This window comes from Microtus pennsylvanicus, chromosome 3 (assembly GCF_037038515.1).
Source record: "Microtus pennsylvanicus isolate mMicPen1 chromosome 3, mMicPen1.hap1, whole genome shotgun sequence".
Taxonomy (NCBI): Eukaryota; Metazoa; Chordata; class Mammalia; order Rodentia; family Cricetidae; genus Microtus; species Microtus pennsylvanicus.
In genome coordinates, this window is record NC_134581.1 from 50169524 (window position 1) to 50185200 (window position 15677).

The 15677-nt window shown below is 45.8% G+C and overlaps 1 protein-coding gene across 1 annotated transcript in view; it reads right to left on the reverse strand.

The window, feature by feature from the left end:
* Positions 1 to 15677, reverse strand: part of Myo1e (myosin IE) — a 200027-nt gene that overhangs the window by 59886 nt on the left and 124464 nt on the right. The window contains exons 9-14 of the mRNA XM_075965339.1: positions 14288 to 14420; positions 6804 to 7000; positions 4501 to 4581; positions 3454 to 3540; positions 893 to 979; positions 128 to 295 (exon numbers count right to left, since the gene is read on the reverse strand). Coding sequence (XP_075821454.1) covers positions 128 to 295; positions 893 to 979; positions 3454 to 3540; positions 4501 to 4581; positions 6804 to 7000; positions 14288 to 14420 — 753 coding nt within the window. The remainder of the gene's footprint in view (positions 1 to 127; positions 296 to 892; positions 980 to 3453; positions 3541 to 4500; positions 4582 to 6803; positions 7001 to 14287; positions 14421 to 15677) is intronic.

The following is a 15677-nucleotide window of genomic DNA, read 5'->3' on the forward strand; positions in this document are numbered from 1 at the left end:
TGGGTGAATAAATAGCATGGATCTCTATTGGTTCACAGGAAAACAAATCCCACCCCTAAAGGCTCAAACTGGGGAGCCTGCAAAATGGACAGATCCTGGCCCACTGATCAGTGGTCTCGGGTCTTACCTTCCCGGCATAGTGGTGAATGATGAAGCCTTGGTTCCAGCTGTTGAAGTGCTCGTGGCTTCCGATCTGCATCTGGAGCTTCTGAAGCAGTGTCTGGTCGGCGCCCTCACCCACAGCATGCATGGTGGCACACACGTCATCCAGAATGCTCATGATTCCAGGAGGGTTCTGGAGAGACCGAGAAGGCAAGGCCCAGGTCACTGACCTCTCCAAATGCACAATACCTATGGGGTCACTTCTTAAGCCAGGAGACTGCTCCCGAGACCCAGATGCCATCTTGATCATCAGCGCTTCTTTCCAGGAAGAATGCGCTTAACACATTCCCAAAGGAGGTTTTATCATTCGGATCTAAAGATGGAGGAAACTCATTTCCAGGAAGATAGCTAGCTCCCTACAGGGCTTTATTTTATTTTATTTTTTTGTGTGTATGTGTGTATACATGTTCCTGTGTATGTGGTTGCATGATGGGGCTGGAAGATATGATCCTTTTTATGGCTCCTCATTTGCTATAATGAAGAGCTATCTTCCAGAATTCGGGAACAACTTCCATGTGCAACTTGGCATTTTGTACACATTCTTCCTTATTGTCATAATGAAAGCCTATTATTTTTTTTACGCCACACATTTGAACATTACTAATGGTACTGTTAAGATTCTGCTCAAGGGTGGTCTCCTTGTCAGCTGAAAAGCAATGGACACCGGGCATGGAGAATGAAAACTCACTGAAGGGTAGGTCAGTGAAGGGGACCACGGACTAGTACTTACGACTTTGCTCTCTATGAGGTCACACACGATTTTATTATTGAAGTATTCAATGGGCGTCCACCTTATTCCCTCCTGAACGTATTCTTCCTGGATGACAGAAATTAGAAGCTTGTATAAACCACCATGAAAGAGAACCTGGGTCCCTCTCACACACATTAAAACTTTCCCATCACCAAGAGGTGATAGAAAAGAAACACCTCGTTGTTTAATGGTTTTTATGTTTTGCCTGAGCCATAAAAATTGATACTATACAACTGTTTGTTTGTTTGTTTGTTGTTGTTTGAGACAGTGTCTCATGTGTCCTAGGTTAGTCTTGAACCCATTATATATCCAAGGATGACCTTGAACTCCTGACCCTCCTGAATCTCCACAGTGGTTTGAATGAGAATGGTCCTCGTAGACTCATATACTTGAATATGTGGTCCCCAGTTGGTGGAACTGTTTGTGAAGGATTAGGAGGTGTGGCCTTGTTGGAAGAGGTGTGTCACTAGGGGCGGGCTTTGAGGTTTCAAAAGATGCCTGCAATCCCCATGTGCTCTCCACCTTCTGTGTGGTGTGAGATGTGAACTCTCAAGTCGTTCTCGGCACCATCCTTCACTCTAATGTCATGGACTCAAAACCTCTGGGACGAGAACAATGAAATGTTTTCTTTTGTAAGTTGTCTTGGCTATGGTGTTTTACCACAGCAATAAAAAAAGTAGGGCCAGATCTTTCTTCTTTCTAGAACTGTGTATGTGACAGGCAGTTTGGGGACTCTACTTCCATCTGTCTGGTTTATTCTGCTCTCTTTCTATCAGGAGCTTCAGCTGATTTCCATGAGGGACTCTCCAGGTAGATGCAGAGAGAGCCTTTTACACCTACTACACACACAGCAGTCCCGACCCTTCTAATTCTGCCCTTCAGTAACAACCTCACCATTGTTCAATTCTTCAAGATACAAAACCAGGGATCTGGAGAGATGGCTCAGAGGTTAAGAACATTCGCTACAGGCCGGGCGGTGGTGGCGCACGCCTTTAATCCCAGCACTCGGGAGGCAGAGGCAGGCGGATCTCTGTGAGTTCGAGACCAGCCTGGTCTACAGAGCTAGTTCCAGGACAGGCTCCAAAGCCACAGAGAAACCCTGCCTCGAAAAACCAAAAAAAAAAAAAAAAAAAAAAGAACATTCGCTACTCTTGGCAGAGTGTCGCGGGAGGTCCTTCTGCTCCTTCAGCCAATAGCCGTTGAGAGGCACCTCCCGCAACAGCAGAGGATCCAGGTTCAATTCCAAGCACACAAAACACCTGTAACTTTAGTTCTTGAAGATTTGATGCCCTCTCCGGCCTCCATGGTCACCAGGAATGCACGTGGTGCACAGACACACATGCAGGCAAACACCCATACACATAATATGAAAATGTAAAAGAGGACACAAAGCTAGGCATCATTCTGGGTGAGTCTTAGCTAACTGCTAATTATTTTAAACAAATCCTGAATGTTAGATTTGACAGACTATGTACTGGATCTCCTCTCTACAGTTAACGTTATTTTCCGAGTTTCTCAATCCCAAACTTCTCTTGTAGGCAGGTTGGTCTTGAATTTATCAAGCATCATAAAGTTACCTATATGAGCCAGACCCTGCCTACTTTCTTCCATCTTCATTGTTATCACCCTCTCCTTTGGCTGCTTTACTCTGCCATTCTTCAGTGGTGGACAGCTAACAGTCCAGTATGTGGTTCCGAAACAGCTTTGGATATGTGTAGTTTCTTCCCAGACTGTATGTGTATCCAGAACCGCAGGAGTCACGGTTTAGAAAAAGGTTTTGTAGAAAATAATTAGTAAAGGACCTCATGGCTATATCACTCTGGACACAGGATGAGCCTAAACCCAGAGAAAGGAGAGAGAGGCGAGGGCATGGAGCAACAAAAGGTGAGGTAGAGAGTAGAGTCAGGCCACCACAGGCACAGAAGGCCAAGACCCACCAGCATGTAGCAGAGAAAGAATCCTAGGACTTTTCAGGTGTTTCCCTCTAGCCTTTGGAGGGGCTGCAAGGCTAGAATTTAGACTCTTGGTACCTAACTGTAAGAGAAGAAATGTTTGCTCCCTCAAACTCCCTGTTTTGATTTATGACAGTGACTCTGGAACTCTAAAACAACATGGCACCCAGAGTTTCAGAGAGCCTACATTGCACTTTTAGAACAGCGTGTATGCAAGGCAAAGTTCAAGAGAAAGAATGCAAATGCAGGCATTGTTAAAAATACGTATAGTTTAAGGGGAAGTCTGAAAGGTGCTGTACATCTGGGAAAGCGACGCGTTACCCAGACATGGAAGGTCAGCGCAGGGGTTCCCACTTCACCTTGGTCAGTGGGACCATCAGTCCAGCGCCTGACTTCACTGTTGACAGAGAAAGTACAGGCAGCAGACGGTATTTGCATTTTAAAGACCGAAATTCCAAGAGGGCTATGGCTTTACTGCTGACTTCAGTAGGTACATTTCCTAATACAAGATGGATACCCAGATCAGTCATCAAAAGAGAGATCGGAGCAAAGAAGACAGAGATGAGCATGAGAAGAGGGACCACTTACCTGTTCTGCCTTTAACGTCAGCTCAATAAAAATCTGCTGTAATTTCTCGTTAACGAAATTGATGCAGAACTGTTCAAAGCCATTTTTCTGGGGGAAAAGAAAAAGAAAAGAAGGTCTTTTCCTGCAGTCATTTCACACAGTCATTTAAAAAGTCATTTCTCAGCGATGCACTAGAATGTCTGTTTGAAGGGCAGCCTCAGGAACTCTGCTGCGTCAATAGAGGAAGCGCGTTTTATATTTAGGAGAAACTAATTTGGTTAAGGTACATGAAGAACTCACACAGGCAAAGAAGAGCTGGAGCCGGCTTCTTCATTGCCTAGAATTATTCTTGTTGGCCAGGGGAAACATCACCTCCTCCTAAGCTCTGATGATTCAAACTGGCCTTACACAGAGTCAACTTCCTCCCTCCCTCCCTCCCTCCCTCCCTCCCTCCCTCCCTCCCTCCCTCCCTGCCACCCTCTTTGCCACACTCCCTTCCTTCCTATTTATTACTTTTATTTATGTGTGTGCATGCGTGCGTGCGTGCGTGCGTGCGTGTGTGTGTGTGTGTGTGTGTGTTACACATGGGCATGGCCATGGAGGCCAGGGAGAGGGCATCGGATCCCCTGGAGCTTCAGTCACAGTGGTTGTGAGCTGTCTCATGTGGGTGTAAGAAACTGAGCCCAGGTCCCCTTGAAGAGCAGCAAGGGCTTCTAACCACTGAGCCATCACGTCAGCCCCCCCCCATTTATCTTTCTTGCTTTCTCATCTCCCTCCTTTCTTTTATTTTTCTGGTGTGTATGTGTGTTCATGAGTGTGTGCAGGAGCCCTCACTGTGAATACAGAGCTGATATGGAGTGATGGCTCCCCGTCTTATTCCCTTACGACGATCTCAAAACCTAGAGCTGGGCTGGTGGCCAACAAGCCCCAGCGAGCCCTGCCTCTGCCTTCCACAGATTACATGGATTTGCAGCTATTTTTGCCTGAGTGTTGAGAATTTGAACTGAGGTCCTCATGCCTGCAAGGCAATACTCATCACCACTCAGCCGTTTCCCCAGCCTTCCTTACCTGAAATATTTCAAAGCCGTAGATGTCTAGGACGCCGATGTTGTATTCCTCGTGGTCCTTCTCCATAGCTTTATTGATGGACTAGCAGAAAACAAACACAGCACAAATGAGTCCTTGCATCCAGACCGGACAGACATGGGGTGGAACAGGGGTACTGCCCAGCAGCTACACTGATCCCTGGAGACAGGACAGCTTGAAGAGGGAGTTTATGCTTTCAAAACAAGTGTAGTGGGGGCAGGGTGTGTTTCTACAGCCATGGCAGAGCTAGTACTCCTTAAGAAGTCCGGAGACCTGGAAGAAGCTGTTGTCTTGAGTGACACAGTAAGATCCTGCCCTGAACGAGGCTCCACTCCTGCAAAACTTGCAACTGCCAGTCAGATGTCCCCAGCTCAGCAGCCCTTAACCCTAACAGAACACAGTGCTTCACTGATGCTGAAGATAAAGTGGTCCCAGTTCCCAGGAGCACAGGGAGAAGGTGAACGATCTACAGATAACATCGATTATTAGTGTATGTGCGTGCACATTCATGTGTGTGCGCGCACACGTGTGTATGGGCATGTGGAGGCCAGCCGTTTGTCAGGTGTCTTCTTCAATTGCTTTCTCCATTATTATTATTGCTGCTGCTGCTGTTATTGTTGTTATCTGGGGGTATGTGTGTAGTGTGTATGTGAGTGTAAGTAGTATTTGGAACAGAGTATAGACTTTATCTTATTCTGGCATTAAAGATATCACTGGTTAACCCAGATTTACACTGCTGGCTTTCCACTACAGAGTATGATTATGCATCTCTACACCAGAGGCAGGGCCAGCAAGATGGCTCAGCGGACAAAGGTGCTTGCTGCCAAGCCTGCTGACCTGAGTTCAATCCTTAAGACCCACACAGTGGAAGGAGATACCTGACTTTGGCAAGCTATCTCCTGATCTTTTGAGTGTGTGCACGCACACACTTAACTAATAATACATTTTAAAAAATCATAAGTAGCTGAGTGGTGGTGGTGCATGCATCTAATCCTAGCACTTGGGAGGCAGAGGCAGGTGGATCTTCAAGTTTGAGGCCAGCCTGGACTACAGAGTTCCAGGACAGCCAAAGATACACAGAGAAACCCTGTCTTGAAAAACAAAAACAACAACACCCTCCCAAAACATAAGTATATTCACATATATACTATGTGAATATGACTAGGCAGTATGCTGTGCTCAAAAGGATCAGGGTTAATTTAATAGTACATATAAAGTCAAGCTGGGGTTGTAACCCAGTTGGACGAGTGCTTGCCTAGCATGTATGAAGGCCTAGGTTCATGATCCCCAGCACTGCATAAACTAGGTATTGTTTTAATGTACCATAAACAATAATACATTCCTGTATCAACACCCAGGAGGTAGAGGGGCAGAAAGATCAGAGATTAAACGTCATCTTCAGCTATACATTGAGTTTGTAGTTAGCCTGGACTACATAAGACACTATCTCAAGTCTGGCTGTGGTGGCACGTGACTTTAATCTCAGCATTTAGGAGGCAGAGGCAGGCGAATCTCTGAGTTCAAGCCTAGGCTGGTCTATAAAGTGAGGACAATTAGGGCTACACAGAGAAAACCTGTTTCAAGACAAAAACAAACCCAAACAAACAAACAAAAAGGACACATCTCAAAACAAAACAAAAAACAATCAAACAAAAAACCTCTCTCAAGAGATAGATAGCCAAAACCTTTGATATTTACCCCTTGAAAGATACAGCCCAATTTCCATCCCAGGTGGACTACTCTTGGTGGCTTGCTCAGAACAGACTGTGTCAAAGTGATAATAATCAAGACATAAAAAACTCAGGCAGGTGGTGGTGGTGCACGCCTTTAATCCCAGCACTTGGGAGGCAGAGACAGGAGGATCTTAGTGAGTTCAAGACCAGCCTGGTCAAGAAAGCGAGTTCCAGGACAGCTACGACTGTCACACAGAGAAACCCTGTCTCGAAAATACAAAAACAAACAAAAAACCCAAAACAAACAAACAAACAAAAAACACCTCATGGCCTTTTGCTCACACTCCCTGTCTTAGATCACTGACTCAGGGGGAAAGCAGCTGCCAGTTGTGAGGACACTGAGCTGCCCTAGGAAGAGGTCTGCACAGCTATGAACAGGAATATCTAGAAGTTCGATTCAGGATTCACCAGAAGCAGAGAGGATACACAGAGCAGAGGGGGACATGGTAGCAATGCAGGGCAATGAGGCAAGCATGAGAACACACTCTCAGTCAATGCGTTCCCTATATCTAACACCTGAAGCTTTGCCCATGCCCGCCCATGCTTACTTACATCTACCAGGAAGTCAAAGACCCGTGCGTGCAGGGCCTTGGCGAGCGCATCCCTGGTGTAGCAGGCCTGCTCCACGTTGAGGGTCACGTGGATGGACTCCGACTTTCCTCCCCACTTACTATCCATCTGCCGGCTCGTTAGCTTCTCTTTTAACCGGTCTTGGTTTATACCCAGCAGATACGCAGGAAAAGCCAAAACTGCAGAATAGAAAACATGATCATCTTTCAGAACTGCAACCATTATTTCCCAAGCACAGGGAAGCCCTTGCGCATGTATGAACAGATAATGGGCATCAAAGTTAACTTCTAAAACTTCCGCTCTGTCAGGGAAGACTTATTATCAATGCCGTGCACATTCTGTTTGTTTTCCCCAGTGGTTTTATTCTGTAAATCAATCCCTATGATTACTGAGACTTCCAATCACTCAAATCGAAAAAGGATGCAGGCCAATCTTCCTTCTCCCTCCGCTTCCTCCCCCCACCCCACTGAGATCACACCGAGATACTGAAAATGGACATTTCTCTGTGCTTAAGACAAAGACATCAACAGGAACTCAACCAACAAACATTTCTTTGGCTTTGATGAATGTTTTCTTCCTTTGGTGCAATGTTTTCATGGACTCATTTACAGAGAACTTGTAACAGCTTATTGTATCATGGACACAATAAATCCAACAATCAATCCCCTACTGATCGAACACTTACACAGTGAGGGATTGCAAAAAGTAGATAATAAAGAGGAAAAGACAGTAAATAACTAATAAACCCTGAAGACAATTTAGAAATTTTATCAAATAAAGAATCCTCCTGGAAAGCAGAATGCATCGGAACAGACCATGCAATTCTAGAAGAATTTAGGACAGGAAGCTATTAACGCTTTCTGGGGTAATCAAGGAAGGGGCTTCATCTGGACTTGGAGAGCAAGAAAGAGTGGGATTTGTACAGATGTGGAGACGGAAATGATATGTGCTAAGGGGAACAAGCTGGGGGGCAGAGGCATGGCTGGACTACGCTCTGTGTTGTGTAGATAAGTAACTGCTATAGCTGAAAGCTATGGTTAAGATTGGGATAGATTTCGATGCACTGGGGAAGGGTGTTCTGAGTTGGGGGTGCAGGAGGCAGAGGGGTCTCAGAAGGCCTGTGTGTATGTATTTCTGTGCTTGTGTGGGTGTTCACAAGAGACCAGAGGTCAATGACAGATGTCTTCCTTGGCCACTCTCCGCCTTATTTTTTGAGACCAGGTCTCTAACTGAACTGGAGCTCGTTGATTTGACCATGCAGTTCACCAGCCACACCTAGGGATCCTCCTGTCATGGTTTCTCCAGTGCTGGGATGACGTGTACCTAAGCACAACTCCTGTAGATGGGTTCTGAGGATTGAAAGTAGGTTCTTTCTTGACTTGCATGGCAAGTACTTCACCAGCTGTGCCATTTCCCTACCCAGAAGGCTTCAATAGACATCACAGGAGAGTCCTCTGGGGTGGCAAGTGAACAGAGGAACTGATTGGTGTCACAAGACACAGTACTACCTCACAACATGCACTGAAGTATTTGGGGGTCTTCGAAGAGAAAACTGAAAGCTTCCATGGGTGTGGCAAGTTGTTTCATACTTGCCAAGAGAAAAGTTACCAGGACCAAGGGGATTCCCTTGATTTCTGGTTATAATATTCAAATCTGGATAAATGACACCATTCTTGGGCATGAAAGAGTATTCAGATTTCCTAAGACAAATGAAGGACTTTATAGATTGTAGATGTATTTTTTTCATTGGGACCGGTGGCTCCACAATAAACAACCTGGGGACTTATTATTAATTATGAAAGCTTGGCCAATAGCTTAGGCTTGTTTCTAACTAGCTCTTAAAACTTACATTAACTCATTTCTATTCATCTATGTGTTGCCACATGACTCATGGAATAGATACAAATGAAAAATCTGAACTTGGATAGGATTCTCTCTCTCAGTATAAAATTTTGCTGGTATAAAGACTGTATTGAGATCTTATGGATAGTATCACCATTGTGGCATATACCAATCATCCCAACACTTAGGCAGCAGAATTACAAGTTCAAGGTCAACCTGGGCTAAACAGTGAGATTCCATCTCAAAAACAAACAAACAAACATATAATAACAAAACAAAATCCCTAAAGGACCCTTTTAAGAGTGGGAAGATTTCATCAGCCTCCCAATAAAGCCGGATCTCCTTAGACTGCACAGAGGGCATTGGGATTTGATGGATGGATGTTTCTCAGCATTAACTTCTAAAGAGTCAGTCAATAAACATGCCAATACCAGAACAACGTACTTCTCATCCATATGAGGATTTCACACAGGGATTTCAGCTTCCTCTCATAAAGAGCCTGAGGCATTGATTTTATCAAAAATCTGCCTCTTAGAAGCTAATTCTTCCTTTGAACTGAGTGAGGTCAGCGGATATTCATGAGTCACACTGGATGTGTAGTTGCAGAGACCAGGGAAACATTCACCAAGTTTCTGAGATAGATAAGCCATTCCCATCAGCATCAAGTAGGATATGACTTACTAGATGCCATGGGCCTTATCGATAGTCAATGGTTTATAGAAGGGATGGGAAGACAGTTGAGATGGTAAAGTTCTTGCTGAGCAAGTGTGAAGACCTGAGTTCAATCCCAGAACCCACGTAGAAAAGCTAGATGTGGTGGTACACCTCTGTAATCCCAGAGCAGAGGCTCTCTGACTGACCAGCCTAGCCTAACTGGGGAGTCCCAGGTCCTAGTGAGAAGATGGATGGACCTTCAGGAACAACCCGAGGTGGACTTCCGGTCTCCACATGTACACATGTGCATGTGCACAGACACACATACAGACACAGTAGCTGAGCACGGCAGCACACACTTGTAATTCCAGTCACTCAGGAGACTGAGGTGTGAGGTCTTCAAGGTCAGGTCAGGCTGCCTACTGAGATTCCATTAAGTTAATGCCCGTTCACCAGGGCTTCTCCCGCCAGGGAACTCCACAGTGAGCAAACAGCTTTATACAATGAATAGTCAGTTCAATGTGCCTGTTTTGTAAACATGGGATTCTCCTCAAGTCCGTAACCACGCCAAAAGTGGGGACGAATCGGGCTGTCTGGTAGATGCTTCACGCCGTTATCTTTACGGTCTTAGCTAAGAAAACCAAACAAGGCTGAGACGAGATCCTCTGAGACAAAACAGACAGGAGGGAGTGACCGGCCAAGTGCTATTCTTCCGTGTCTTGTAGCTCTGCAGAAGAGGGTGGATCTCAAAGGCTGCAGGCTCTTCAGAAACAAGGCATGGAGTGTGGCCAAGAGCCGGAGCCACAGGCTTAGCGAGAGAGCTCAGCAGACGAGGAGGAAGTACGACACTTGGTTTGGACAGAATCCATGCCATGGTTTTCAAACACAAGGTTTTATGGGCTCGTATTTTCTTCTGTGGCTGCCCTGGTGCTGAAATTATAGTTTTGCTTAGCCCAGCTTCCTCCAGGCTGTGAATTTCCATGAGGGTGTGTGAGAGGGGCCGAGGTTGGGGAAGAACTTCAGCAGTGAGGCTCGGGGAAGGAGAGGCAAGAAGCAAGGATTAATCGTGAAAGGTTGGCGTAAGGCCTGTGGAGTTCTTCAGTCATCAGAACCAGGAAGAACCTGCTAGGAGAATATTTCAACACCTTAAGTTGATGAGGGAAGACTTAATGTGTAAGGGGAGGGTCAACCTAAGTTTCCTACTTAAATTTGAACTACAAGGAAGACAGAGAAGTCAAAAGGATGTAGCGAAATGAAATTCCTTTTTCATACGGTTAAAGGAAGTGGCAGGTTTAGGGAGCTTGCCATAGTAGGCACAAAGCCCCTGGTCCCACTCCTAGCATCACATAAGCCAGGTGTTGCAGTAATGTAGAAAAAAACTCAAAATAATAAAACTGATGTTATACAGGATTTCCTTATGTATTTGCTTAGGGGACACTGAATCACACAAACAAAACTTAGCTAAAGGAGCCCTGCCTCCAAAATGCCCCAGAGATAAGTAGGCTACTAATTCGGCCTGGTAGAGATAGGGAAACTTAGGATAGAAGGGTGTTAATGTTTATTCATCAGGACTGACCAGCCATTAGGCTCCATTCCCACGACAAAGGAGACTTTCAACCAGTCAAGAGGCCCCGTTCCCACTCCCAAAGATGTACCATTCACGAGGGGCAGCACAGGGTGACAATTATCATTAAGTCTCGATCTGCCACTAAGTCCCCTGTCCTCTTATGAGGAAAAGCTTAATTCTGCCAGGTGCGCAAGATGACCCTGGGTAACAACCACTCGAAAGGGAACAACACTGGTGTACTTAACATAACCCTGGCAGCATGCAATACCTCTGCTGCGTAAACCTCCTACCTGCCCAAGCGGCCAGCCTTACAGTTTCCTGCTTCTGATTAAACGGTTGAAGTGTAACCGGGGCTGATTCGGAAAGAGATTTAAGGATGACAGCGTTTGTGGAATGCACGAGCCTAACGCATCAGTAAAATCTCCCGTTCAGGAGTGACTGCTATGGCCGCTAGCCTCACTTGGCCAGGCACTTAAGTAGAGAGCGTCCCTTCATCTCTAAGTGTGTGGCGTGAGTTCTCACTGAGAAGGCTAGCTTTTCTCTAACAGGGATGCACACCTGTCACCTTGTCATTTGGGAGGCAGACACAGGAAGATCAGAACTTCCTGATCCTTCCAAGTGTCACCCTTGGCTACTGAGGGAGCCTGGGCTCCATGAGGAAGACCAAAATAAAGTAAATATGGTTTATTAGGCTTTGGTGGGGTTTCGAACCCATTTATCAGTGGGTGGGGCCGCAGCCGTCATATGTCCTTGAACTCAGTGGTTTTAAAGTAGTATTTTTTTCTTCAATAAAGTTCTTAAGTTAATTTAATATTTAATCACACTCAGGTAATATTTGATCCAAAGTACACAGTTTTACTTTCTTGATATGGAAAAGCACTCAAGCATCTCTGTTAAGGTTTGACTGGATTCTCAGCAACATACAGGAAATCCTTCGCCCCCACCGGTCCAAGGTCCAATAGATGGTTAATTTGCGCCAGTTTGCAAGGGATTTTAGCCCTTCCCTTCACTAGGAAAGCTGATGTCTCTAATTATGAAAGGCATGGGTAGCTTTTATAAAGCTTCCCTTGATAAATTTACTCCAAAGACATACTGGAATAAATTTATAAGAATATTTATAAGAATAAATCTTACAGCAGTAAGATGGAATGAGCCAAGGTTTGTTCTGTCTGCTTTTATCTCCTGCATGCCAGAATCACAGGGAAGCTCCACCAAGCCGTGTTTATGGGTGTTGGGGCTCAAACCCAAGGTTTTATGAATGTCAGGTACCAATTGAGCTACACGCCCCAGACACCATCTTAATACTTAGCAACAGATGGTGGTTAAACAACTCAAAGCATATCCAAGCAATACAAAGCTGTGCAGCTATAAAAGAGAAATGCATACAGATTCATCTCCCAGATACAGTGCTACCTGGACAAACACTCGTGGAACACAGTGATAGAAGTTCACATCACAGTCTGGAAACAGGAGAAAGATGTATGTATGGTCACTATGCAACTCCCGTCTCTGGAAACCCTGATGACCACCATAAGGGAGGCAGAGATGGGCAAAGGCATAAACAGGTACCCAGCTGACCATGCTACTATATGACCAACTGAAGAACCCAGAACCAGAAGAAGGAGTGGTGGTTAGGGCTGTGTACTTCTCTGTTAAACCGACCTGGCTCCTAGCTTAGCCTTCTCTGGCCTCCACTGTACCACCATCCCTCCTCAGGGAATTTCACAAACAGTTACCAGTTTCACCAGCCTTCCATATGTGCCAGAAAAGGCTGCTAGCCCTGGATGTCATCACTGAACAGTGAAATCCTTGTTGGTTGGAAGAACCAGGGACATGCTTGCTGGGTCAGGGTCAAACTGATACTCAAGTACAAAGAGGCAGTAAGGATTTTACTTCTCAGGGAGCCAGAGAATCCCAGTCTCCTTCCATAGACACCACCAGCGCAGCAGAACTGTGAAACGGACGTAGGTAGGTGCCGATGACCCTTCTGTACTCTTGGGTGCATTGGTTTCACATTAAGGGTAAAGTCCGGGGCGTCTACAGGCAGAGTCACCATTGTGATTAGGTCATATTCCTAGGCTTCATGCACACTCGGCATTTTTCCTGTTTCCTGGACACTCCCTTGTTAAATATATTTGTTTTTATCAGATAAAGATAGACATCGACATCAGACGTTAGCAGAACTTCCCTCTTTTATGAGAAAAAAAATGAAAACATAAAAAAGGATCCTTATTTGGAATGGAAATCTTCCTACTGCACTGTCAGCAATGAGTGGGATACTATTTATTACCAGGCATCTAAAATTATCCCCAAAGAATGCTGAGAAGGGGAGAAATGCCTTCCTGGGTGGCTGGGGTGGATGTGAGTTCTGAGAACGGCCTGGAGGACCACTGATGCCTGAGAGGCTAGGGTCATAAGCCATAGGCTTTGTGGTAGATCACAGGCATAGGGGACCAGTAGAACTTACTGTAGGAAGGACCCTAGTTTCCTTTGAAAGAATAAAAATGACCATTCGGGTCTCAAGGCTAAGACAAACGTGGTCACCAGGAATGTCAACCCAATGGTCAAAGTTCATTTCTCTTTGTCCAGAAATCTAATCTAAGTCAGATCCATGGGACAAACTACAAACCCATGAGCATCTTGTCCCTTGCCTGCCAGGACATCTAGGGACCTGTCCATCAATAAAGCCAGGTCCAGGAGGGGTTTTCACCAAGTGGCTCATTTGAGACACTAAGCCAGTACTCTAATCATCAAAGCACGCTTCATCTTTGAGACTAGACCAGTGCAACGGCTCAGTGGGTTCTGATGCCCTAATTTCCATTCCCAGGCCACACATGGTAGAAGGAGAGAACCAATTCCCACATGCTGCCCTCTGACCTCTACATACATGCCACGGCTTGTGTGTGTACCCCCAAACTAAAAAATAATAGTAAATGAGATGTTCATTATTATACCAGGTTTAGTTCAAGGTTGAATTCTGCCAGGCTTCTCCAAGGTTAATAATGAATAGAAATAATTTTCAAATTATCTGTGGTATAAGACGTGGAGGTAAGGGAGAGAAGAGGAATGGGGGGGAGTAGGAAAAAGGGAGAAGAGGGTAGAGAAAACCACATAGGAGAGGAGGAAGGAGAGAGGAGAGGAAGAGGAAATGGGGGGATAGAGAGAGGAAGAGAGATGAGACAACACAGGGGTGAGGAGGGGAGGGGAGGGAAGGGGAGAGGAGGGGAGAATGGGTGCATTAAAGAGATCTAGTCTCTCCTGAGGACACATGACTTCTCATTTCTAACCAATGCACCTCATTAGCAATCTAGGCCAAGCCAAGGGGTAGGTCACCCCTCCCTCCCTCCCTCCCTCCCTCCCTCCCTCTTTCCCCTCCCTTCACAGCACCGGCAGAGCTACGCACATTCTTCGCTCTCCACCGCGGCATAGTTGCCCACTTCTTTGAAGCTGATGTTTCCCAAGTGGAGAATTCCAGCCACAATCTGCAACACCAGCGTCTGCTCTTCTGAGAAGATCCCAATCACATTCATGGCGTGCTGGAAGACACAGAGAGGGGTTAGCTAGACAGCCTGGCTGCTGACCGTGTGAGCAGGCGACAAACACGGCATGGAGCGACTTGTACAGTGAGTGTGTAGCTTCGCCTGAGATGATGGGAACTCTCCATCAATGTGATCTGTAACCTGCGTACTTGCTCATCTTTTTTTGTGTGTGTGCACAAGCATGTGTATGTGGAGGTCAGAGGTTGATGTAAGGTGTGTCTTTGTCATTTGATTTCCACGTTTAGTTGTTTGAGACATGATATTCCATTAACTTGGACTTCACTGATTTGGCTAGACTAGATAATCAACAAGACCCAGGAATCCTCCTGGCTTTGCTTCCCCAGGGTTGGGATGACAGTGTATGCTGCCAAGCCCTGCTGCTACAGTTACTGCTTCTCCTCCTCCTCCTCTTCTTTATGGGTTCTGGGAATCGAACTCGGGCCTCAGGCAATTTGTGACAAACAATTTGGCAAACAATTTGCTGACCGAGTCACCATATCCCTAGACTTCATGTGTTATCAGAAGTCCTGCTGGAAGGGCAAGTCTGTCTTTAAATACAATGAACTCTCTAGGAAAACCTTAGACCCTAGAGGATCTCCAAGAAGGGAGAGTCTGGGTACAAGCTTCCAGGTCTGCCCTGTCCCAAGTGAGTTCTGGCTGCCAACCCTCTTCAAGGGTATTACTTTCCCATATCCAACCACCCCAAGATGTTCTCTCCTTTGTGGAGAGGGAGACAGAAAGATTTTATTAGCAAAAACATCTTTTAAAATCTCTAGAACTACAGACCACTAAAAGCCAAGTTTCTGAGTCCATTAAATTAAAGTAGCAGAGTCTTGGATTTCTGTAACTTGAGACAACTTTTCCCAAGGACAGTGTTGAGCCCTTCGCCCACTGCTTTCCCCTCGTTTCTTGAAGGCTGTGGCTGGGCAGTCTTGGGACCTGTCACTTCTGAGCCAACTCTCCTCCCATTGACTCCGCTGCTCATTCTGGGTCCCCCCTTAGTTCTCAGTAGACAGGCCTGAGCTTGCTGTTGACTCAAGAACAACATCCTGCAGTACTCGAAGGATGAGAGGGTAACAGGCCTACCTCCAGAAAGGTTTAGACTACATGATTCAGGTCAGTTTCAGGCGGGTCACAAAACCTTGAAATGCTAGTGCTGTAACCCAGACTGTGACATGTGTTTGATGTGAGCGGCCCAGGGCACATTACAACATTGTCCTTTGACCACGAAGCTCAGAGGTAACAAAAAGTCAT